Source organism: Typopeltis vanoorti, chromosome 23 (assembly GCF_054136105.1).
Source record: "Typopeltis vanoorti isolate ZY-2024b chromosome 23, IOZ_Tvanoo_1.0, whole genome shotgun sequence".
Classification (NCBI taxonomy): Eukaryota; Metazoa; Arthropoda; class Arachnida; order Uropygi; family Thelyphonidae; genus Typopeltis; species Typopeltis vanoorti.
Genome location: NC_143571.1, coordinates 89780998 through 89808561, shown reverse-complemented (window position 1 = coordinate 89808561; position 27564 = coordinate 89780998). Strand labels below are relative to the sequence as shown.

Sequence of the window (27564 nt, the reverse complement as noted above, 5' to 3'; positions counted from 1 at the left end):
TCGCACAAGAGCCATCAAACCCGATGCAGATATACAGTGGAGAATGTGGCACAATGTATTACCCACTCCAACTATATTACGAAAATTTAATGTCCCTGTTCTGTTACCGATCAGGAACAGTCCGGCATATCTACTTGGAATGCCCAGTCAACACCCAATTAATCAGTTTGTCTGAGAAAACGGCACTCTCACCTGTGGTAGTCTTCATACAGAAGAGGAGTATTTCAATCTTGTCCATGCAGAGTCAAATAATCATTCATTCTGCAATTACCTCTTCATCACTGCGAAAGCGGTAATATACAGCTTCTACCTCAGACATACAAGACCAGACAGCACAGCAACTTCACAGAGAGAGGCAGCTGACCAACTCCTTGCAACCTTCAAACAAAAGGTGAGAAGTCGGATCCTACACAAGCATCACCACCACAGGCAAAACAACAACTTAGATCTTTTCCACCAAGACTGGAATCCACGGAATCAATTCCTGACTGAGCAGGGCGACTGCATCCTAGTCCACTTTCCAGCATAGAAGTGACAGCATCCCCCCCCCTCCCTCAAGGAGAGGGGGAAGAAAGATTTTTGTGCTTAACAGTGCAAATATTAACCAGCTATCAACCTCACGTAAATAGATAATATTGTCTTATAGTAACTGTTATGTTCTTACACATACATGTCAGATTTTAATGTTCTTATACATCATCATGTTTAACTAACTGTTAATGGCTGTAAATTAAAAAAAAAAAAGTAATTCACGTTATAACTAATATTTCGATGTAACATACCTCAATAAGAGTATGAGCATGTAACCTCTCTGCCTGACTGCAGAGAACCAAAAACCGGTTAATCCTGTACATAATAATCTTATGTTTACAATAAAAAAATATAAAAGAAAAAAAAAATATATATATATACAGGGTGGTTCAAAATTCCACGTACAAACTTTGAGGGGAGGTAGAGAACATCAAATTAAACCATATTCACATAGGAAAGCATGACCGGAAACGCCACCCGAAAGTGATAGGTGGCGCTGTTTGCCAGCCCTCCACTTGAGCTTCCTCATTCAAGCTTTCGACGTGGTATGAAGAACATGCGTCGTTTTACGAACACCTGAGATGGCAGACATGTGCCTCGTTTACCATATTATGCACCTCGTTTATTATATAACCATTACTATTGATTTAACCTAATAAAGTTTTTTACACTACTTACTGCCTTATGTTATTTCTGTATCTTTGTGTCCTTGTTAGTACCTTCCGGTGGCGTTTCCGGTCATGCTTTCCAATGTGAATATGGTTGATTTTGATGTTCTCTCCCTCCCCTCAAAGTTCGTAAGTGGAATTTTGAACCACCGTGTATATATTATTATTATTATTATTATTATTATTATTATTACGGGAGACTCCAAGGAGTCCTTAGACTCATCGAGGGAGGCCCTAAACATCATGTCCATCACAACTATTCAACATTCACACAGTATCTATCATACTTTGCCTGGAACTCATTTACTTGCACCCACAACAGACTCTGGCATCTTATTCCACTCATTCACTACTCTAAAAGTAAAAAACCCAGTTCTAACACCCTTACTAACCACACTCTTGCCCAGCTTCCATGGATGTTCCCTAGTCCTTCCACCACCAGTCCTGTTCTCAAAAATATCTTCTGGATCAATCTTATAGAAACCCTTCAGTAATTTGAATGTCTCAATCATATCTCCCCTTTTCCACCTATCGACCAATTTCTGCAACCCACAAATCTCCAACCTGTTTTCATAAGGTTCATTCTAGACCTGCTATCATCTTGGTCACTCGCCTCTGGATCCTCTCAACCTCTTCCCCATCAACAAAAAACCTAGGTGACCATATCTCCGCACAGTAATCAAGATGGGGTCTTATCAAGGCTCGGTGCAGAGGAACAATAACTTGCTTATCTCTGCTCGTCAAAGTATTCTTCAGCATCCAAGTGATTTGATGAGCTGATTTAGCCACTTTTGCGATGTGCACCCCTAAACTTCAACTCCCTATCCACCAACACTCCAATGTCCCTGGCCTCATCAATATCCTGGAGTACAGTTCCACCAATGTAATATACTGCTGCTAATCTTTTCACCCCAAAATTCATAACCTTACATTTTGCCACATTAAATTGACATCCATTCTCCTTAGCCCAAACCTCCAATCTATCCAAATCATCCTGCAAAATTTTGATATCTTCCGCATTCACTATTGCCCTACCCAACTTAGCATCATCAGCAAACAAATGAACTGTTCCTCTCAGATCTTTCCCTATATCGTTAATGAACAAATTAAACAGCAGTGGTCCAAGAACAGAACCATGGGGCACACCACTGGCCACAGGCCGTCTTTTGGACGCTACTCCTGAGTAAACTACTCTCTGGTATCTCTCCAACAACCACCCTCCTATCCATCTCACCAACCCTATATACATTCCCGTATGTTGCAGTTTACCGATTAGACTTCCATGTGGTATCCTGTCAAAGGCCTTAGCCAGGTCCAGCAGTGTCACTGTAAACCCATTACCCTTATCCAGTTCAGCTGTCACTGTGTAATAAAACTTGAGCAAGTTACTAAGGCATGATCTACCCTTAACAAAACCATGTTGTCCTCCATACAGTATCTCATTTTCATCAATCCATTCCTGTATTTTATCCTTGACTACTTTCTCCAAGACCTTGACAACTACTTCTGATATGCTGATCGGTCGGTAATTTGCAACAGTAGCCTTGGATTCTCCTTTATGCAGTGGAACTATTTTCCCCTCTTTCCACCCCCTTCGGGACTAAACCAGACCCGAAACTCAGATTAAACAATAAGGTCAAGGGCACTGAATTCTTTAGCCGCTTCACATAAGATCGTGCTATACCATCTCATACCATCCAATCCCACAGATGTATTCACATTAAGGTTCTGTAATAGACTATTCACCTCCACTTCACTCACCACAATTCCCATATAACTAATAGTTCCTTCATTCCTTCAACATCACCACCTGGATGATATACAATAATTCCACTATATCGACTGATTCAGTGACCTCCCTACCATCGGTGTTCCTGAAATCATTCTGCCATGTACAGTTTTTCTTTTACTAGCAGCATATTGAAAGAACTGTTTGGGATCCTCTTTAGCTTGCATGGCTAATTTCCTTTCATAATCCGTTTTTGCCATTCTTACCACACTCGTTACCCTTCTGGCCTGCGCTTTATACCGTTCATGTGCCTGCAGGTCACATTTCTCCTTAAATTCTTCCACAGTTGTTTCTTTTTTTGTTACAACACCATTAAACTCAAGTTTAATGGTGTTATTCATCCATTTAACTCCTACTTGATTTACTATTAGGACTCTAGGTACACAGTCCGCCATAACCTCCTGCAAATGCTCCTTGAACACTTCCCATGCCCTATCAACATCCAGTCCTTGCAGTTTTACATGCAATGGCACTGAACCAAGCAATCTCCTAAGCTTGTCATACTTGCCAGCACGGTAATTACACATGAACCATGTCTTAACCGAAAATTTTACACATTTAGCTACCTCACAGGTCAAGACCCTATGATCACTCTTACCAATAGGTGGCAACATGGTCATATTCATTACAGTCAAATTCTCAGATGCTATTCCTAGGTCAGGCACCCTCGAACCCCTAGTATTTTCCATTACATGATGTCGCAGATAGTTATCCCCCCAGTAACTGAATAAAATCCGGTTCCTTCCTCACATACGTCCTCTCCTCCTTCCAATCATTGTTACTATAGTTGAAATCCCCCATAATAATTACCCTCCTTCCACACATTTCATCCATTTGTCTATGCATACTATCTCCACCATCTATTCCATCACCTGGTCTCTAGCAGCACCCAACTGTATATTTTCTTCCGTTAGTCTCAATCTCACACCAAATAGCCTCCTTTCACCATCCTGCAATACAACTTCTATTCTCCTTGGTTGCAGTTCATCAGCTATCATCAATAACACTCCTCCCCCATTTTATTCTCTCTATCCCTCCTGAACACACTATACCCTCCTGATCCCACTAACTATATCGTATTATGTCAGCCATGTTTCACTAATGCCAATAACCTGTGGCCAGGAAGAGCCAACCAAGACCAAAAATTCTTCCTTCTTGTTCCTAATACTCCTGGCATTAGTATACATGAAATTCAGAGGTCCATTTGTCCCACCCCTATCTTGATGCGTTATACTAACTATCCCATCTGATTTCTTGTCCTTCATACTGACTTGGGCACATTATAAACATTCTTACACTCAACTGTCTCACTGATGTCTGCATATCCACTTCCTCCCCTCCTTAATAGTTCTAGTTTCCCTGATTTTGTACATCCACTCTCACTTCACTCAGCAACACTTTTTCCAGCACACCAAATCCATTCAAATGTAAGCCATCCATCTTGTACAAATCCTTTCGCCCATCAAACTCACTCCACAAACTCCACACCACACCGTCTGCATAACCTGCGCATAAAGTTATTTGCGATTATGGCCCTCCTTCTAAACTCTTCTCTGTCATACCGCGGCAACAGACTCACTGTCCTAAATAAATATCCTATATAAATAATCAACAGAGAACAGATTGCTCCCATTTTTGTTATTAATAGGAGCAAACGCTTCTTTCTGTTGTTATTTAAGCACATTAATTAACAACAACGATCGCCATTACTATTATCTAGCGCCAATGACTTAATTCGGAGATTACAAGGATCGCACGGGACCACAAGCAAGACCAGAGTTGGGTTTTGCAAGCGAACCTTTCTGAGATCAGTTATGCGATTCTGTTTGTTTTTCTTTCCTATTGTCTTAGCACTATGAAAACCTGTGGAGTACAAATGTATACTTTTAATCCCATAGGCATAAAAGGTGTGATTTTGTTAGCATTAGAAAACTTGTATTTATCGTAATTATTTAGTTACTCTTTTTAACCGGTTCAAATAATAACAACAATCCATCATAGTATTTACTTAACGTGCAATCTCGATATTTAAATTCTAGTAAAGTAAAGGCTATTATTATTTTCATATAATTAAAGAAATGATAATCACCGGCAGAAGTATTTTAATATTCCATTTCATCGACGGGTCTGTCTAGACCAGGGATTAAAACGCTATGCGAATAAGGCTCCAGAAATCCGTGTCATTTATAAAACATACTAGGAAGTAATTGTACATCCTTGTTTTATAAACGTTTTAATATGGTTTACTGATGTAAAAGTCGTATCATTATCATTTTTAAATGTTGTAAATAAAAAAAGCAGTTCAGTGCTCGTTTATTATGATCTTCATTCTAATCCTGATTTATTTGAAATTAAAGTTCCATTTTAAATTAAAGGTGCATATACTATTTATTCTTTTAAAAAATTAGATTGTTTTTATTTTATCTTTTTCCACTAAATATTTTCACTGTTTTATTAACGCAACTTCTTTTTAAAAGAATTAAAATTAATATGATCAATTTCTTTTTTTTTTTTTCATTAAAAAAGTTTTCGGTGTTTTATTTAATTAAAAATCATTTCATTCATAATGTTTTGTATTGTTTAACACTAGCTATTGTAGCTTGATTTAGAACTGTTGGTTAGAATATTTACAAAGGGATAAACTCGCCCGTTGAATTCAGTTAGTGGTCATTAAGGTCGAAGGAGCATTTAATGATGTTGTTTTAATGTGAATCCCACCCACCAAAGTCTGTAAACGTAGTGCATTAGTACTTTGGGTGGGCTATGGGTTAGATAATCCGTGAACTTTACTGTAGAGACCAAACGATGCACTTCAAGACCCTTCAGACCTCCAATAACATTCACCTAAAGAGAATCACAAACATCCTTAAAATCAGATTCGAACCTACTTGTAAATTGGTGAACGGAGGTGCTGACCATTCGACCAAGGGGAGACATCTCCCTACTCCAGCTGTGTGTTCGGTGGCTGATTTGATTGTTTTGAGGCGAGAAATACTTAAGTATCTGGGCGGACCGATGAATTCTGTCTTTCCTTATGAGATTTGCTAACTACACCCTTCATTTAAAAATAGAAAGACGGATTTTGCAACTTTTTTGCGGGTGCACTACGGAAGTGGCTGTTATTTCAATATTGCAAAGCTCGCCGAAATCTGAGGGGGGGGGGGGAGATTCTCTTTTAATAGAACACGAAACAATTGTTTGCAATATTTTTACATCTTACGGATGTTAAGAATTGTCGAAAATTTAAGGAAGTGTGAGAAGGAAGCACTGGGTTTTCGCGAAAGTTGTATTTTTCAGATTTCGTCATTCTTTTATGTCACGTGTCATATCGTGTAAAGTGGAGTTCCAACATGTTAGAATTATGTTATCAGTCACATTTTATTTTGAAATTCCGAAACTCAGAACTACCAGCTTGCCGATCGATCGCCGCTGTAATTTTACAAGTATTTTCCGTATTGCAATATAAAGGGTAGGGTATAAGCGGAGCCCTATTTATTCTAGAGGTTACTGTACTGCTAGCCAGGTTTCCGATGCTAATCTCACACTTTCATAGAATATTGATTAGTACAAACCTGTTTGGCAATACAGATCGAAGTTAAAGGACTGGATGTTAACAAGCTGCGAAGTTGGCAAAACATCGTTTTGATTAGATCGAGAGAATCCGAGAAACGCTGCTATTCTGAATTTCCACGTGCAGAGATATTCGCCGAACAACTATTCACTATCTTTAGAAGGCTTTCTAGTGGTGGCAGTGGTGTGTGTGTGTGTGTGTATCGGAAGGCGGCTTGCTTGCACGTGTGGTTCTGCATACAAAAACCGACTCGAAGAAATTAATTCAAGCGTAAGCAGAAAAGTGAAACAGACTGCGAAAGGATTTGTAAAAAAAAACACTTAAGTGAAGAAACAGTTCTCGAATCGTCTCGAGGATTTTCTTTTCTTTTCTCTGAAATCAAAGATACTTGGAAACCCTCAAACTCTGAAGAAGGCTTGTCACAGTCAATGAACACAGCGCAAAAGTACTCCCGGACGGAACTCAAATATCTTCCGCTGTGAAGATACCCTGAGGGAGAATATGTAGCAACTTCTATCCTCTTAAGGCTAAAATAAGCTGCGAGGAAGTTTTCAACTCATCTTTCCGTATGGCTGGCAATTCTTCAACATTTTTAACTCATTTGGTATGAGGAAGACACTGTGGACCGCACACTCATACACACGCACGTTTGTCTCTTCTGTGCAAAGAAAAGCGGCGTTTGTTTGCTTGAAGTCCAAACATGAAATATTCTCTGAATAGTTTTCGCATTCGACCACTTCAACACTTCAAACAGGTTTCCATATTTTCACTAAATACTGCCTTTTTGGTATCTGTCTTTCTTCTTAATGTATTCATATAAAATAGAAGCCGATGCTTTGAAATTCACTTTGCTGATAATCAATGAGTCAGTGAGAGAGGGAGCGAAAGAGAAAGAGAGAGGGAGAGAGAGAGAGATGAATGGATTCCAGAGAGAGAGAGCACAAACATCAATAAAATATTCGAAAATAGAAGCTCCTTCTTCAAAGCAAGCTATCGATTCGACGTAATACATTCAACTGGGCTGTAGATATCCGCGCGCACACACACACACACGCACACACTGGTGTACAGAGTCCTTCGAATTTCAATGAGATGGTTATGCTAACCTGTTTATTGTAGCTTTGTCCAGTTGCCATTAAGTAACGCTTAGAATGCTTCATAATATTATCTATTTTTCAATCGGTTAAGTAGCTCGCAGTTGGCTCTCCTCCAAAATGCTGTAGACATTCGCTTAGTACAAAGTCCAAAGCGCACTTTAAGTGTTTCTCAATATTCGGCAGCCATTAGCATCAGAGCTTCTCTTTTGTCCAATGGTCGATGTGGAGAAGGAGAAAATTATAAGGCCGATAATATCGAATGGTCGGAAAATTTTCTGCTCAGTTTTGCATTAAACACGAATACATCTGGATATTATAGTGATACCAAGGTTACACAAATGCAGTAATTTTGCATGCTGGAAATGGAGCAAACAAAAATAGTAGCTTCGCCACACAATCAATGTTTCCATTCTTGGTTTAATTTTTTTTCTTACTGTGATTCAATCTTAACCCTAGTTCAATAAATGGATCGCCAATAATTTCCAGCAATGACTAATATGTATAGCAATAATCCGGTTCCACTCTTTTATATAATCTTTATATTATTTAATCATTTATTGATTAATATTGTTTACATTTTATTTAAAATATATCAAGAGACGCATAAACTATGTCAATATTTTTCTTAATATAATAAATGCCTTCTTTTTGATATGAATAAATAGAAATTGCTACCGAATTCAGAATATAACAAAAATTGTAAACGATATTTAACAAATCTGCAAATATATTTCAAAGAACAAAGACGGACTAAAATCTCTACAATTAGAGATTTTAATTATATAAGCGAAATGTTCGATATTGTATATATACGCTTTATATTATTTAAAATGTAATACATTTAAATATAAAAAAATGGAGGAATTAACTTAATAGTAATAAATCTTTACCCTTTCTTCAGATATTTCAGTAATTATATAAAATAATAAGATCAATATTAATACAATAATAATTTATATTTATAAATTTACTTAAAATTAACCCAAATAAATCAGACGTACATAATTATAATTACGTTTATAGATTCAAATTTCAAAACTGGCCTAAATCGATAATCACTACTTCGATTTCATAATAAAGGAATTTTGAACTTACATAGCACTTCGAGTTTAATCGCCTGTAGAAGAGGAGCTTCGTTACGTTTTTTCTGCACTTCGTTGGTCCCTTTGCAAAAATATTCCCCGTGATGGTCGTGTCTAGAAGCTATGAAGACTAGTGTGCTTGTAGTTCGGTAGGTGGTGTCACTCATCAGATCTCGGCTAGACATCGGCTGAGGGTGGACAACCTCGGAACGATTGTACCAGGTGATATTAGCGGCAGGCCTTGCCCCCTCCACCGTGCAAGTCAAAGAAACCATCTCTCCGGCTACGACGGGAGTTGTTGGGCCGCGTACCCTCAGGGCCATCGGCTGAACTGGAAAGATCCAATTCACTGATTTGTAATACACAGGTTTATCTTAATCTAAAGTGCTGAAAGAAGGAGATCTTTGATGGAAAAGTTCTGTCCATGCAATAAGTCCATTACTCTCTATAGCTAAAGGCTGTGGAGGCTTTTATAAAGTTTTACGCGAGTATTTGGGAAAATGACAGAACAAATGGACGGAGGAGTAAGTGGCCATATTTAGAGAAGACTTCCTCTCTCTCTCTCTCTCTCTCTCTCTCTCTCTCTCTCTCTTTCTCTCTTAATACTTTCCACGGCGTTTCTGTTAATGGGATCATCGGGAAACAAAAACTGAATCCATCGCTGGCTAAATTGTTGACCCTTTTTTAAAAAAATAGAAAGATACTTTCTCAATTCTCTTTCTTTGGACGCGCTTTAATTTTTAATTAAGTAATAAAAAGGGGAGGGGGGATGAAATTATTGGCAGCATGGACAAAACTTTCTCTTTAATAGCATTTCGGTGACTAATATTTTTTTTTCAAAACGCGTTAGAATTTTCTCATCAGCAGTCGTTTGAGTTTTGTTATTCGATTACAAATATGTTGTGTAAATGATCAAATTAAAGCAGTCTTGAAAGTTCACCACTTGTGTGAGACTGTTTACACAAAATGAAGCAATGAGCATCCTTGCGAATGTGGCACAATAATTGAAAAATTGTCAATAAAATAAAATACGGTCACGTGAGAGTTTTAAATAACAGGAACGTATTTCTCTTTCTTTTTCTATTTCTTTCCATTTCAAAATAGTTAAACACAAAACACTTAAAATTTATAAATATCCAAATAATGATTTAAAATTTATTGAAAATTAACGCATTTTAACACAGTTGATAGCTTATTCAGTGCTAATCTTGGAAGTTAAATGAAGTAAAAACTAATTCAGTTGGCATTCGTTGCTTTCGTAAGTTTAACTTCTCCGTAGAGAGCTGGCGATTACTAATGAAATGGATTTAATGCACCTTAAACTCATAAAGGACGATAAACGCTGTTTTGGCAATGTTAGACAGTTTTGACGTGTGTAGCGTAAGTAAGACGAACCCAGCTAATGATAATTTTTGCCTTAGTAGAGAAAAGATTTTTGTCTGTGATTCCCACCCACAAAAGGCTGAAAACGTATAGTTCATTAGTACCATGGATGGGCTAAGCAGTACATAATCAGAACCCCGCAGTGGAGATCATACACGAAACCTTTTCAAGCCACTTCAGGCCTCTGATAAGTAGAAATTTAGTCGCCCTCCAAACGATGGAATTAATCTCCCACCAATCACAAGACAATCACAAACCAAAGCAAAATTCCAAGTCACAGCCTGTTGGCCTGATTGGCTGGCAAAGTTTACTTTTCACATAAATGTTCTGCAAAGATTAAGTAGATAGACATCCTAATATATATATATTATTTATACTTGTTTTATTTCTTTAGTTTTCTAGTAATTTTGTTTCGTTTTCTTTTGAATAATTTATTATGATTTCTGTTTTGAAATATTTTGTTGCAACAAACAGGAAAAAAAAGCGCTCTGCATGATATAGCTGAATTAAAAAAAAAAAAAAAAAAAACACGAAGCCTTTTCAAGCTACCATCCTTTTCTGATTTCCTCCTGAGAAATTTTAGTAATTTTTTTTCGCGACGCATGAAAACATTATGGAATCCATATCCTGATCGATGAGGTCAATCATATCCAATCGTATCTTTTGTAGTATTGTGGTATCAATAACTATATTCTAAATATTCAGTAGCAACACCGTTATGCACTTGGAAAGAAATGGTAGTCCCACGCACAGACGTCGATGCATACAAAAAGTACTTCGGTTCTTGGGAGCTGCTTAAGAAAAGTACCGCTCTCAATTTTCGAAATCGATCAAAATATTCAAAATTGACTTTTAACAGCTTATGAATAAGAAGCAAATCAGTTACCAGATTTGTAATCCATATTTACTGTACCTAGAAATCGAGAAATGATTTGAAATATTGCTTCTCCATTTCCCGCAGATGCGGAGTCGCTACAGGATGAACTTAAAATGAAGATGGGTGGCTTTCTATGAGGAGGAAACTTAAAGAAACGGTTGATAATGTCATTGTGGAATATCCACGCAGTACTGAATAAAATGATTGCTAAGAAAAATAGCTATATATGTAGGATACACTCATTTTAAAACTAAATATTGAAAAATTGTTTTGCAAATGGGAATTCCAAGATGATACAAAAAATGGATCTTTCGTTGTCACGACTGTAGAACCGATTGAGGATTTTGACTTGCATGCCTCTGCATCAATGAATAAACACTCGTTTGCTTTTCTTAAAACGCTCTATGCTGATAGCTGCGGCACATTTTCAGTCCATTTTAGGCTTGTAAATCCATTAGCTTACTTTTTTTTTCATAAATTGCTTACTGATCCAACTCAGATTATGTGGTGTATTTCGAAGCACGTGTTTTGCTGCCTTATTTTCACAGCGTTCTCCATTAGAATAATGGGCTTCATTAACTGTGGATGCTGCTCACACCAACCTATTACTCTCGCCACTTTCCGATCGATCCTGCCTCTTAAAATTCTTTTCACTTTACTGGTTTAACCACATTTTCACATACATTCAGCAAATTTTATCTCTCTCTCTCTCTCTCTCTCTCTCTCTCTCCCCGCGAAAACACGTGCAACGAATGGCAGCTCGCCTGTAATGAGAATATGGCTGACCTCTCCACGTTGCCAAACAGATGGAGTACGGGACCTAAACAAGAGAATAACAAAGAGGGGAAAGGCGATAATAGTTTTAGTTTTGCACTCGTTCATTAAAATCCGACAGAATTACACTTCGTGAACTATTCCATATGTTTTTGGAAAGAATTCAAGTTGTGAGAAGAGAACAGAGGAACTGTAAGTTTGAGATGAATAAATGGTCCAGTTATTCCTATTTGAGAGACCTGATTGGTCAGTGTATGCTCAAGAACTCCTTATTAGCTTTGTTTTCTCCATTATCTAAGATTTTTCGTTAATACCTTGACGATATAAAGTAGTAGTCAAGGGTTTCCTGAATCTTTCCTAACTATACATCTCATCTCGTAATAGGGAACAGTAAAGATCTTATATTAAACAAAAAATCTATCTTTGGTTGAAACTTCATTTTGGCATAGTCAGGTCTGGTGACATTTTTGCTTACTCGGAAGAATGATAAAACGTCATGAAAATCAAGATGGTTCTGGAACAACACAATTTCGACACTATTAATTTTGACACCCTTCCATTCCTCAAATCAGCACTGAAAACTGGAGTTCCCAGTCCTGTGTTTCCATCGTGAGAGAAATAGCACCTTCTTTCGAAACAAATAGTCAAGTTTCTGATATCTATCAAGAGAGATGTGCTGGATAGTATGGTAGCATTGCACGATGTTTCCGTTATTAATAACTTCCTGTACAACCTTTCTCTCGAAGTTATTATGTTATGTATCATGGTTCCAACGTTGTCAGATCTTATACTTCGCTCTTCATTGAGGGAATTATTGCCAAGTTCTGACATTTCTATTTGCCAACCTGAAAGAGTTTCAACTGTGTCTCTTTGCAGCGAATCCATCATAATTAGGGTTGTAACTGCGTTAACTTTATTCAATTTATTCATTCCTTTTGTGTTTAAGTTCCGTACTGTAGTTGTCATTGCAATTTAAAATTCCAAGACAATACTTTGATCCAGGTAATTTGCACACATGAGGGTCTCCCTTGAGGGGAAAAAAAGAAAAACGTTACATATCTTTGTTTATTTCTCTTTTAGCTCTCTAGTCAATGAGAGGTAAGTAATTCCTGTGCTCCTTCATTGTCTCTTACAGCAAAGAATGAGAGGCTAATTTAGAAATGATAAATGAGAAAAAGTGAACACCACTACATTAACTCTAATCAGGTTTACGGACAATGGACAATTCACTCAACTTTTATAAATTTAAATGCAATATTTAGAAAGATTACTGCTCCTGGGATGTCACTGATATCTCAGCTGAGTGAAACATTTTAATAAACGTATTATGTTTTCATCACCATCCTTTCATTCATCTCGCCATAATGTGTACCTGAAAATGCCATTCAAGAGTAGCTTTACTTTTGGTGCAAGTTTAATGCTTTTTATTCGCCAAACAATTTAATTCATCCAAGAATTAAATATACTAATGTAATAAGTTCATTTCGGATTGAATTCACCAAAATGAATTCACCAAAACTGTTGCATCTATCGTCGCCTTGAATACAAGAAATACTTAAAAAATCTAAAATTTGAATAAGTGATTTTTTTAATTGCTTAAAAGCTATAATAGAAATGCATCCTTCTCTCCACCTTACGCTCCATCCCTCGAGACGCGCTTTTTAAACCCATTTCGTTATTCAGGCTTTGGTAACCAAATCAGGTGATTATCACCATTAGCAACAACTAAAACAAGAAGATAGTTGAAGTATGAAAGTTTAATTTGTGCAATCAGCCCGAAAGCGAAGTTAATAATCTTGCGAAGAGGATCTCGTTGGATTGGTAGCGGCCGATTAATATTTATAAAGACAAAACTCATTACCGATTGAATATTGTCGTGAGAACATCGTTATCAATTATAATGAGGATGCATTGCAAATGAACGAAGCGCTGCTTGGAAGGTTCGTTCGAACAGCATCCCGACCGACATGTTCAACATCTCAGCTAATTCTCACGAACCTCGGCTCGATCGATTTATTTCCTTTCACGATCACGAACGCCGAAGAAACAAACAACAAACAAACAAAAAACATCTGGGTGAGGTCAATAGCGTTTGTCAGTAAGACTCTTGAAAGCAACCCTCGAGGGATTGATTGGTATAGACAATCTCTCTCTCTCTCCTAGAAAAAGAAGAATTGATTCTCTCTCTCCCTATATAAAGATGGATATCGTTACCGTCTAGGTAAAGCCTAATAACTGGTCAGGTGTTGGTAAAGCTGTTTTCTTTTGGTTCATTAACGAGAAATAAAATTTTAATTTAATTTGAAAACCTGGATCAACCACTGTCCATCCATACTACGCATGCGAGGCTGGTGCATCACCATTGTCGCGATCTCTGTGAATCAGACAAATGCTTGCAAAGTGCAAAACCCACTTTATTGTTTATCTCTGAAGCTCCTCCAGAATAGAGTGAATGAACGGAATTTTTATCTCGTGCCATCTTCATCAATGATACACCAGCAATCGCCTCGCTGTTTCACAAGAAATATGGCTTGGGATGACTACAAGACTCCGACTTCGTTACGTTTTAATCGAATCGAGACTTCTCACTTGAGAAAAAAAGCAAGCTTTGATTTACCAACGAAGATTACTTGTACCGTCTACAAATGAAAAATTCACATTCGGATATCATTTTTCACAACAGTTATTCATCGGATTGTCGTAAAGCAGTTGGTCTGTCTTCTTCTGTATTCTGTAGAGTCTCCAAAGGGCGAATTCGCGCACTGCTGGAAATTTCCGTTATTGCAGTGGGAGTGAAGGGAAGAAAAATTATGTGTGACCAAATGATTCGTTGGTTGGTTGACTATTTGCTCAAAGACATGCGAAGCGCACCACCAAGTTGCAGTGTCGGTCCGTGGAATTATATATTATGAAGCCATAAAGACGAAATATTCCAAAAAAATTCACTAATCCAATCTCAGATACTTTACAATAATGCATCTTATAATTAATCTGATTGTAGTTCAATCAATTCTTCATAGGTGGCAACACCATGCAGTTGTTTTTGACGATTCCTTGCGATTTACTTTTAGCACAGTCCATTATCATTAGTAGAAGTTGAAATGCATTAATTATAACCATTCGTCTTTGAATTTGTGGCTCAAATCCCTGTGTGATTATTTACATCGCTAGTGTTCAACTTAAAAATAAGACTTAAGAATCACAGGTAAAGAAAAATTGACTTTAGAAGACAAATTCGGCAAGAAAGAGAAATAGTCGGAATCACTTAAACTTGAGTTGAATTCGCAATATTGATGATCAAATCACTTTGAGTTAGCAATTGATGAGCAAATCCAAATTCAAGAACTATGCAAGAATACACTGAATGGACTTTTTTGTCTCGTGCCATTTCATCCAGTAGCGATTGTTTTATTTCCACAAACTCCCAAAGCTAGCGAATATTTCTTTCTTTATCGAGCAGAACTAATAATGTTCTGCTTGATAAAGAAATATTCTGTCTTCCATTTGTACCCCCCCCCACACACACATACACACAATTTATTTTAAATTCTTTATTGATTTCGTTTTCTTTCTTTTTTGCGTTTTCAATTGTATTATGTTATTCATTCTATTATTATTTATTTATTTGCTATTATTATTATTGTTATTTACTAATTTTTTGCGAATTTTATTATTTTTTTTTATTTTGCTCTAATTTTCTGTCTTAGTCTTGCAATAATTATTGTTTTATTAGTTTGAAATTTATTAAGTGCATTTTATTTTATTTTATTTGTGTTTTTGTAAACTTTGTTTTCTTTTGTGTTTTGTGTCTTTCAAATTTTATGTATTTATTTTTTTGTGTCCATCAAATGTTACTGCTTTCATTTTATCGGCTTTTATGATGATTTCTCAAACTCTGTAATTTCCACATTCAGGTGGCAGAGTGCTTAAGATCTTTTTTCTCCTTATATTTTATTTTTACATTTCCATAGCTGTCAGTTGCATTATTTGAATAGACGTCACTGGAAAGGTGAATACAAAAAGTTGGAAACCTCGAATGACTTAAGCTTTTACATCCCATAACAAGAAATGTTTTTTTTTTCCTTTCTTTTTTATCAGTAGCGACAAGTTTTTGTAAAATACATTAGTTCGAGTGATGTAAAAGACTTCCATTTTTTGATAGAATGGCTTCGAATGGCTTCTCTAGAAATCTCACCTATTTTCTTAGGTGTTCAGGGATTGCACAACTCTGAGCTGTGTTTCCCAGCAAAGTGTGTATTTCGACTGTTAAAATTCAGTTTCTGGTTTTCGTGAAACATTCCTTCACACACACACACACACACACACACACACACACACACACACACACACACACACACACACACACACATGCGCGCGTGAGCTGATAGGATCGTTACTGCAAGGCATGCCACACTTTTTATCTGCAAATATTCCATCTGATTTTGATGCTGAGACGAGTTGAATGCTGATGTTGACGGTAACACTTTATTCGATTTCTTCGGAATTTAAAAATGGGACATTATCAAGTTTTGATATTTCATTCTGCTAGAAGCATCCATGTGACTTTAAACCGAAATTGAATATCCCTTTGCATTTTTGCCTCTTTCACAAAAGTGACGAAACGGGGAAGCTTGAAAAATGTTACCTCCCTTTGGGAGGGGGTGCACAATATAAGTTGCAAACATCTCTCTCTGCCTGAACTGCTAGAGATTGCTGAGACACGCAGGTCCCACTTTTTGAAACCAGATGCAGATGTAGAGCGTTCACTAGAGGCAAACCTAATGCCGATTTAGTGGCTCACTTGAGGCAAAACAATTCTTTCTTGGCAAAACGTGCGCATTTGGCATCTTCTTGTCTCAGCAATTTGCTTCAAAGAAGGAAAGAAAGATCTCTAAAAAGCGGGCGCGTATTTATTTTTTTATTCATTTTTTTTCTTCTATGTTTGGAAGTGCTTCTGTTTTTAGAGGTGTCTTAGTGGGAGGTGGACTGTGAATGCACTCAAAACGCGTGATTTCTTTTAAAGTTTCGCAGATTTTTTAAAAGGTATTCGGAACACTCCCTTCAATGAAATCAGTGTTCTCGATTCAGGCAAACTACCCGAAGGCAAACAGAACAAAACAAGACACGAAAAAGAAAGTGGTTAAGAATCCGGTTGTACCTTGATGGCAATCGAGCCCCGAGCGAAGGTTGTCCTCCTTAATATTGAGTGTGCCTGGTCGAAGAAGAGGAAAGAACGAAAAGTTCTGGGAAGTTAAAGGCGTGTGAATAGCTAGAGAAGTGCTCACTGGGTACAATTTTTATCTCCTTATATTTTATGATAATCGTACAGTCGCACGTCGGCTAATAATGGATTATTACCGTGGACTATTTAACCCTGACCCCAGGGTTAGATAATTCGATGTGTGCGGGATCGAATAAAAAAAAAAGTTGAGCGATCTCATTAGCGAAAAATCTGCGAAGAACTTAATGTGAAGGCGATGTATACTTTCTTGTAGACTTACTTATTATAGACTTGCATTAATGCATCGGTCGACAATAGAAGCTTCACGTGCGAAAGAATCAACTGAATATGAACCTTTAATTATACCTTCGAGATCTTCATCTGTCTCGTTCAAATCGCCAACAAAACAAAAAGTCGTGTCTTTGATAATTAAACACACAAATCGTTACTGAGGCTTCAGATCTTTGACAGGTTCATAAACTTGGCTCTGTCTTGACTGTTCTCTTTGAAGTCCGTTCGCGAATCGATAGCCTCGTCCTAAATTAATTACTCAAAGTGATAGGTGGCGCACTAGATGCTATAATCACCTGGAATCCTCGAGATATATGTGATAGAGAACAAACAGGAAAAAAAACTGTCTGGTTTTTTCGTATTTGATCCATTGCAGTTTATGATTCTCCCGTCAGACATAAAAAAAATCTCCATCGGTTGCTGCCACCATAACTCAGGTTTTACTAAATAAAGTATAAATTCAGGAAATGCGATTTATTTGAAGCGGAAATTTCCGATTTTTAAAATCATTCTTTTTTATTTTATTTTTAATGATGTGTCCAAATAGTTGCCGTTATTTGATATTTGTCCAGGACCATATTAGCTATGGTACATTAACTCTACTCCCATTGAAAAACGCATTTAGCTGCTTATCGCTGTGTAAAGCTGATGATGTTCGATTAATCGATAGTCCCCCCCCCTCTCTCTCTCTCTCTCTCTCTCTCGCCCTCCCCCACTTCCATGTCTGGACATCGACGCCGGTCGGTTTCGGTTCTGTAAACATAGCGGAGTTCTTGTTTAGTTTTCAGATTTACATTCCATGCAGCAATGGCGATACCACCTTCCCCCTCCCTCCCCCCCTCCCCACTCAGGGGCGTTTGTTATATTGGATTCCATTCTCATCCAAATGCATTTCTTGTCCTTTCTCAAGGTTGTTTGACTAACGGTGGCATCTTTTGCTGTTTGAATAAAGAAGCTTGCATGTGCGGGGGGGCGCAGTATGTGCTGGAAATTAAAACGAAGAAACCAGATATTTCCACGAGACGTTTAATAAGAAAGTCTCCGAGTTCTCTAAGAGGTATATTAGCAGAGTTAATTTCCTTAGGTTAAACACATTTCCTTAGGATATTCAAGGAGCATATCTTTCGAGAATAAATACATGATCGGAAACCGTTCCGTACAAATCTGCTATGGAAAAGATGTGATCATAGAAAGGCCATTGGGATACTGTCGATGACATATTCTAATTATGAAGCAGCACGTTTAATAACCATTTGATAGATAAAAATAAACGAGTTTCAGAAGAAAGTTTAAAATGAGAGAAAATTAACAGGTATTTCTTGCTAACAAGAACTCGCTCTTGCGGCCGATTCCGTTGACCGTCGATATTCAATCGATATGTGATAGACTATTCAGCAGACTTTCTCTTAGGGGGTATATCTTCACCGGTTCAATTTTGTTGCAGTGGAGTGGGAGAGGGATATGAGAGTCGCAGGTGTCCACTTGTAATGAAGCAGATGACAAACTATTATGCCATCTTCTTAATTAAATATGTGACTGTTCAAAGTTATAACGAAATGAGTATTTTATATACTCAGCTAATTATAAAGTCAAAAGTTTCGATGAAGAAAAAAAACGCATAATAGAGAGAGAGAGAGAGAGAGAGACAGAAAGAAAATGAGAATATACATCTACTAAATTGTCACTTTACTGGGTACACTCTCGTTATCCAAGAAATTACAACCTTGTCAGAGACGGTAATAAAGTGCGTTCGATCTACAAAAGAAAAGCAAGTAAGTGTCCGCTAAGGCGCCATTTATATCTGAGCAAAGACAAAGATTAAATTGGTCAATATTCTTGTTAGGATGTTCACATATCACAGTATATCGACAAATGATACAGTAACTACAAAGCATCCCGTAAAATGACAGTCAATGGAGAATTTCACACGGAACATACGCCCAATATGCGCCTGCGCCCAATCCATTCAAATATGGGATATTTGAATGGATTGTCAATTTCATTGGCCTCTACTCCTCTCGTTTCTCACTTCGGCAGAGACAGAGCTGAAATGAGAAAACACACTGCACACACTTGAAGAGTGAAAAGAAAAATGTTTAACATGAATCCAGTTGTTCCACACTGACAGCAAGGTTGCGAGATGGCAAAAGAAGCATGAGTTGATCCATCACGTGAAGATTGCAATCCTATAGGCTGGTGATGGACTGCTGGTGTGGATACATTTGTTTGTTTGTTTATTTATTTTTGACATATGCTACCTCCCTTGATACTAGTGAAGTAATATCTGGATCCCATAGTTTACCAGACGACTTTTCCGACCAGATATTACGTTCTGCGATTCGAGTGGAGCGGGCATTTGCTGTTCAATCAACAGATGGTGCGTCCATCTGCAACAATTGTGAAAGTCTTTATTTGGTAGCAGGTTTTCGGCACCAGAAATGGTAACGACAACCACCACACTACAAAGCATATTGAAAATTTATTTTTGTAACCTCGCACTGAAAACAGTGGTGCATACTATGGTCCCACGTGCGGGACCAGAAGAGGCCTAAGCCCTAACAATATCGTGTGCTTTCGCATTCTAGACCTGGGGATTCGAGAAGTCATTTTCTGGTGAGTTGTTAACGTCGCCAGTGCGTCCTGCCGCAAAGAGAGTATCTTGAAATCAACACGAGAAAGTCCGAAGATTAGTAAGTCCATATAACTCTACTGACACCTTTAATGGATACAGTTGCGGAGGTAAATTTCGTAACAAGATGGTGTTCTTCCTGAAGTAGTCGTACCAAGGCTTAGTTTTCAGCACAGCAGGTAGCTTTCTCATGATGGAGGAGAGTGAGTGGTTGCCCAGCACCCAAAACTTGTACGTTTAAAACGACTAACTCAACTCCTCTTTTTCGTACAAGGTCGGGCTTCCTTAATCCTATGTTAGTCCTATAGCGAGATTCTACCGCTGTTATCCTTCGTTCTTCGACTTATTCTCTATAATCCTCACTATTGCATATTTATTTTCTAGAGCAGAGCTTCCAAATGATCTAATTCTAGACCAAGATATCCGTTTACTACAGATTTACGGTCCTTTTAGGATTCACATAAAAAAAAAAGATTAATATCCCACTGTATTCACAATTTATCCATCTGCTAACTATTACTTCGAATGGGGTAATGACTATGCCACCAATCCCTGCTGCCGCCAAGGCCCGATACACTTTATTATATACTGTTACAGCCAACAAAGTTTTTAGAAAAATAAAAAATAATTTTTGGTAAATTTAGACAATGCAAAATAAAAACAACATTTTTGTTTTTAAACGTGTGGACAGACTTATGTGTTCGTCGAACATGTTGTTTATTTTTTAACGGTATATATTAGAACACAGAAACTAAGTAAATAATTAATTTATTAACTTATTGCTGATATTTCGCTGGTGTTATAACCAGCATCTTCAGAGCACAAAAACACAGTTTGTCACAACATGCGAGACTATAATAACATGGTGTAATCAACGGACTAGCTAAACAAAATTGTAGCAGCAACACAAAGACTAGAGTCCTGATTTATTGGCGCCCTCTATCTGAAAAAAAAAAAATGTAGTTATCACATAAGACTAAAGTCTTAAAAAAAAAAGCTACTAGTTATTTCTTAAGATGACTCTCTCCCAGATCTTAGGCAAGTTAATACAGCCATATTTGTTGAGATTTAGAGTGTGTTTCAGGGCTTGTGTCGCCTCTAAGAACAATCTCTCCGACTTGTAAGAGCTTCTGTGTAGTACTTTTGTGTTTTTCCATTTGATCCTGTGTGCAGGGGTATCCAGAGCATGGTCTGCTATGCCTGACTTGCCATAGTGATAATTCCGGACGTATCTTTTGTGTTCGCTGATGCGGATGTTCACAGTTCTTCCTGTTCGACCGTAGTAGGCTTGATTACATGAGCAGGGTACTTGGTAGACTCCTGGATGTGATAAAGGGGGAATGCTGTCCTTGGGTGAGCGGATAAGGGTTGCTAATTTGCTACATGGTCTGAATGTAGTGCGTAGTTTATGTTTATTAAGAATTCTTGAAATCTTTTCGGATATGCCTTTAATGTATGGATGGTGACTGTTTTGTTGTAGTTCTCTGTGGTGGATGGTGGGAGGGGGTTTCTTAGGAGTTTAGTATTTTGTTTATCTTTTGTGGATTATAGCCATTGGCCAAGGTGTGGCGTAAGTAGGCCAGTTCAGCAGCAAGAGCGTTGTCATTGGAACAGATTGCTCTCGCTCTATGGGCTAGCGTTTTTAAAATGCCATATTGTTGAGAAGAACAATGGTGTGATTGCTTGTGTAAGTATCTCCCTGTATGTCCGGGTTTTCTAAAAACTGAAAATGATAAGGAACCATCTGGAAGACGTGTGATAAGTGTATCCAAGAAGGGCAGACAGTTATTAGCTTCCAGTTCCATTGTAAAGTGGATTTTTGGATGTTGGCTATTTAAATGCCCTAAGAATGTTTCCAATGTCTCTGAGCCATGTGGCCAAATAGCAAGCACATCGTCAATATAGCGTAGCCAATTGGTTTGAGAGGGGCTGTATTGATTGCTCGTTTTTCCAGGTGTTCCATATAAAAGTTGGCTAGGGGGGCATGGCTGTCCCATCTATTTGTTTGTATATTTTCCCTTTCCATGTGAAATATCCTGCATGTATTGTGAATTTGAATAGTTCAAATATATCAGGGGGAAGTGTGACTTCAATAGATTGAGGGTTTCTATTAGTGGTACATTTGTGAATAGTGAGGTGATATCAAAGCTTACTATTAAGTCGGAGCTTTTTAGAGGTGTTGTAAGATGCTTTTTAGGTGGGCTGAATTTTTGACAAAGGAGGGAGAATTGTTTGTGAGAGTGGCTAGTAGCTTTGCTAAATGTCTAGCCAGTTTGTATGTGGGACTATTTACACTGTACACAATTGGGCGTAAGGGTGTACCTTGTTTGTGAATTCTTGGTGCTCCATAGATCCTAGGTGTTTTAACATGGAAGGGCTTGAGTTTGTTAACTGTGTCTTTGGGCCAGGAAGTGACTTTTTCAATAAATTTCGTGCCTTATTCTTTTGTGTGTTGGTGGGATTGCGATCTATAAGTTAATAAATTAATTATTTACTTAATTTCTGTGTTCTAATATATACCGTTAAAAAATAAACAATATTTTTGTTTTTATTTATCTAAATTCGGTAAGGATAATGATTTATCCTTTTTTCATGATCTATTGTCTATTAGTGCATGCGTTCCTACAATTTCTATTTTCAAGGGAAAAAATTCAGTTTCTGATAGGAAAAATACTCGGACAATTCCATATGGCACCTTATAATTTACCTTCAGTTGAAAAGGTCTTGTTAATTTTTCTTAGTTTCCAGAAAAGATCTGAATCCTAGTCTTTCCACCAGGATTATTTGCTTATTATGTCTTTCCTATCATCTGAGTGTGATTTTCTACTTCGACAGAATTCACAGAAAGAAATCGGTTTTTCCATATTGTTCAATAGATTTCGGCCAACTTTGGAATAGTTCTTTTTCACATTGCTGATGTCCTTCCTGTCGATTTATGCAATCTCAGAAAATCGAGTAAAACTACAATGGCTCTGAGAACAGGAACGAGAAGAAACGTGCTTTATTCATCAAACAGTTTATTATATTTATTTAAAATTGGCACATAAGCCTTTCGTGTAGCGTACTACAGCTTAAAAATAAGCAGAAATTAAGATGCTGACTGTCATTTTAGAAGTAACTGCAATGGCCCACATTTTAGTTGTTAAGAATGGGAAACGATCATCCTGTGAGTCCTTTCTTCCACTCTTTGTAAATGAATTGCAAGGTTCTTCGCAAGAACCTTGTACCACAAACCATCTACCACTTACTGTATCGTGGTAGATGGTTTCCTTTCCTCATATTCCTCCACGATTGCGGAAGTATTCCCCAGCTCTGTACTTTCACTCATCCTCCTATACAAAAATAACCGACTTTCATTGTCTTCAAGTTCTACTGAGAGCTATGCTGATAACACGATACGCTATTCCTCTGCTTTATTTGAAAAATTCTTAGTGAACAAGCATTTGAAGCCTCAAGATCTTTTCATCAATTATTCCGCAAATTTTGGTCTCCTTTCTGTTCTTCGTTGGAGCGGGGGATAACCTTGGAAGCTGCAGTGCTGCGATGTGCAAACATCATCGGATTTGTCTTCTTGTCTTTACTTAAACCTTCTGCCTCTCCTGGCACAAACAAATCTGGGCCATTGCTTCTTCTTCTTCCTCCAAGAAACTTGAACTTTTTCACTCAAGACACTAATTCTCACTTATACAACTTCCAAAAATGTACGAATCCCTCATCTTCTTTTTCATTTCCATAATCAGTTGATAGAAAGATTGACCTGAATAAGCAGATAAAATTCAAAATAAAAACCACAGAATTATTTTTTTAAATCAAAATATTTATTGTTAGTCTTCAGTTAATCAGTCGTATGGTTGATTTTCCTGCTGGCACCAAGATCTATCCCTACAAAGCATCAAAAAAAAAAAAAAAAAAACGGCTTCGAACGCCTCTTTCGTAGCATTACTCTTACTTCAATACACAGTAAAGAATAATTCTAGGAAATCATTGCCACGTAAAAGAGGAACTTACCCTTGTGTAGGGGCGAAAGAACAAGATAAATAATAGTAACTTCTAGATATTTTGGATGTAGTTCTCGCTTCGATTAAAAAAAAAACTAACAAGTGGACAATCTAATTGTAAAATTTGCATTTTGAAAAAAGGAGCTGCAAAACAAGATTTAAAGCAGTGCAAGAGATACAAAAAATGTAAACCGTCAGTTTATATCAAGTATTGCATCTAAGCGTAATCAGATGCCTTTTAAGAAACGTCGGCGGTTTAATGCATCTCTTTCGTTGCTTCAATAATAAGGTATCTTGAGATAGTTACCAGTTATCGTGACAGCGCCGAAATCGAAATACCTAAAACTGCATTTTAGAAATTTGTTTCCTGTAATCGGATGATGTACCACCTTTCATCGTTTAGTGTATCTCCACTGCTGCGATAAAATTCAAGTGACCCTGTATGCCAAACTCATGCTGTATTTTATATGGATTACTTTCCATATGTATAGTCAGCGAAGCAACTGAACCTTTCATATCTTCAGGCCATTCTCAAAGCGCTTCTCATGTACACTCACACACATACACACACACACATACATTGAATATCACATACCGCATGCCGTCAGCTTTGATCAATACGACAGCCTGCAGATATCTAACTAGAATTTGACGTCTACAAATCCATCCACTCTAGAAGCTTCAGAATAGCCATAGTTGCAAATTAATAGGATTAATCCAAGTGGATTCCTCTGTGCTCTATTATGATTTCAACCATGTCATCTAATAAGCATTAGTTCAAATAACTCACAAGCACGCACACACACACACGCATACCAGCTTCGGTTATTTGACCTGCTGATCGATGGCAGATGGTTGCTGTAAACAGCGATCTCCTTAAGACTTCCTTCATATTTTTTCCCAGCCAGGTTAGTTTAATATCGCTTACAAACTAAGTCAAATTGTTTAAAGCAAAAATAGAGTAAAACGATATTTTAAAAAGGCTACACGTAAACTTATATATACTTATAAGCAATTCGAATAATTATTTCTAGGTGAACTATGAATCACCGAGTTCGATAAATGGCAGATTAGTAAATAAATAAATAAATAAAAAGGAAAAAAAGAAAAAGAAAGAAAAAAAGAAACGATTACAGTTTGTTTTAGTTCATAAAGCTCATATTCCACTTTGGCAATTCATTTTGAAATACGTGAACATCTCCAGGCACACTCTGAACTCGCGTTGTATTCACCGCAATAACTATAATATTAGAAGTCAGTACAGTATCGACCATTGCTGACAAACACCTAAAATATACATCGCTTCTATTCCGGTGTGATTTGTTCTCCTAGCTAATCTGGTGTCATTGTTCCAGCTGTTCGCTGTGCAATAATCTGCATTACTGTTTGTGAATCTGGCTATTGAATTGTTATATGTGTATATTCTGAGTTCAGGTTGTATTCCCCATCCAATCAAATTTTGATTCGCTTCTCGATTGAATCGGCCAAACAAACACTTGTCGTCTAATTACTCAATATTTGACAACGGAAATGACCTTCGCAAACAAGCATGATCTACATTACGTTGTGCTGAAGGCATATAGATTTGATGATTTGTTTTACAGCCTGTATTTTACATCTGATTCTGAATTATTTCCTGGGAAAAATATTCAATGTGTTATGCATTTAATGTTGCTTGCTCCACAAATATCACGTGTTATACCTCTACAGACAAGCATTGTTTATCAAGTAAAGTGGGCGAGTAAGTATGCGAACTTCATGGCATGTTTCTCCTTCTGTGCTCTTCCAATGTAGTTTAGCACATCCGAAATCCACTTGAAAATGTCACAAATTAGACGGCCTCATCAAGTCTATTGTAGCTCAGGAATTTCTCGAATGCTTATTTAATTTAGTAAATGACAAAACGATGCTTTGTAAGACATTGTAGAATATCTTTCCTAAGAATCGAACCTTTTCACCAATTTTCATTCATGTGATTGAAAATTGATAGTAACTTGCAAGATGATAGTAACTGAAACTTTATGGCTCGTGCTTTTCCATTTCATCTTTCTTCTCTTAAAAGTACTTGATAGATTTTTACGAAAAAGAGGTTCAAGCTCGCGCTCATATTTTTCAGGTTTCCCTGTCTTTTATAATATTACATAAATGAGATTTATGTTACTGTTTGTATTATTTCTATATTTTCATTTGGGGAAAATGCAAAAATCGTTACGTTCAATATTTCATTTCAATTTTTGTTGGCGTTTATTATTATCCCCCCCCAGGATATTGAAATATATCTAAATGGTAACGGCATGAACTCGACATATATCTTAACATGCTCCCCACTACGATTGAAGGATGTTAAGACTATATATATGTTGGGTCAGTATATATACTGAACCAACACATACACCTAAGGGGTTACGAGATCTATTACATAACAATGCCGTTTGTGGTTAAAGAGATAAAAAAAAGCTTGAAAATCGGTTGCATTCGTTTGGGGAAAACAGCATGTGGAAGGATCTTCCAAAGAACGCAGGTAGGTGAAAGTAAGGAGGAAGATGAGACGTTGGCTACTGGCTGTGCTAGTTCTTACTTGATTAGAGAAAGTAGAGAGAATGGCAGTGGCCATTTCCGTGGAGTCAGGTCCATGAAAGTACCTACTGAAAACGCATAATGCTGAAACAAAGATAGTATGAGAAAGTGACTGGAGGAAAGACTGACCACGTATTAGGCGTATTCGTGTTCTGTATACCATTGAGATTTCATAGGAAGGTTTTTGGTGTCCCACTCCAAATATGACAACAGTATTCTAAGAGGCCATTGATGTAATAGCTAGAGCCTGGATTACGTTAAATATTTCATTTGCCAGGTAACAGTCGGCGGTTTCACCTTTCGTTGGCGTTTATTATTATCCCCCCCATGATATTTAAGTACATCTAAATGGTAACGACTCGACATATAGGCTCAAGAATGGAAATTGATCTTCAAAGGATATTGGAAAATTATCAAAAGAAAGTAGGAGTGAAGTAGACGCTTTCTTGCAGGTAATAAGACGGATTGTCTTATTATCTACATGTATTTTAATAGCAATGAAATTCACTTAGTTACCTGTATCCCAAGTGGAGTGGTGATGAGATCAGTCTATAAGATATTATATCTATAAGATATTGAGCTCTCATCAGTCTATAAGACTGATGAGAGCTCAAATTCAGAGCTAAGAAATGCAAGATTTTTGAGCTCTAAATTATTCGAGTACTGCAGGGTTTCTCGAGTGAAAAAGAGGAATGAAGAGCCATGTCATCAGCAAAACTATGAATGGAATTTCAAGTTAGAGAGAAAGATAGAGAGAGAGAGAGAGACAGATGTATAGCAGGATGAGTGTGAGTATAAGAATATATTCCAAGGTAATTCAGGCCAATAAATAAATCTGATGAGAGGAAGTCATCGACACAGTTAAGGACAAGGGAGGAAGCTGCAGTCCAATCGTTAAAGGCAACATGGACACAATAAGATGGTAGCTTGTTGAGAAGGCTTAGATGCCACACAAAATTAAATGCCTTTGAAAATATCGATATCGGCCACTTCGCTTTCTCCATTCTTTGCATGCCCTGTGTCCGCCAATGTGAATAAGGTTAGTGAGGGGGATCTGCTATAGCCCGACAATGGCG

General features: G+C 37.4%; 1 protein-coding gene across 1 annotated transcript in view; it reads right to left on the bottom strand.

Annotated features, from left to right (window-relative positions):
- Positions 1 to 27564, bottom strand: part of LOC150094048 (synaptogenesis protein syg-2-like) — a 255756-nt gene that overhangs the window by 61328 nt on the left and 166864 nt on the right. The window contains exon 5 of the mRNA XM_090412942.1: positions 8752 to 9069. Coding sequence (XP_090269068.1) covers positions 8752 to 9069 — 318 coding nt within the window. The remainder of the gene's footprint in view (positions 1 to 8751; positions 9070 to 27564) is intronic.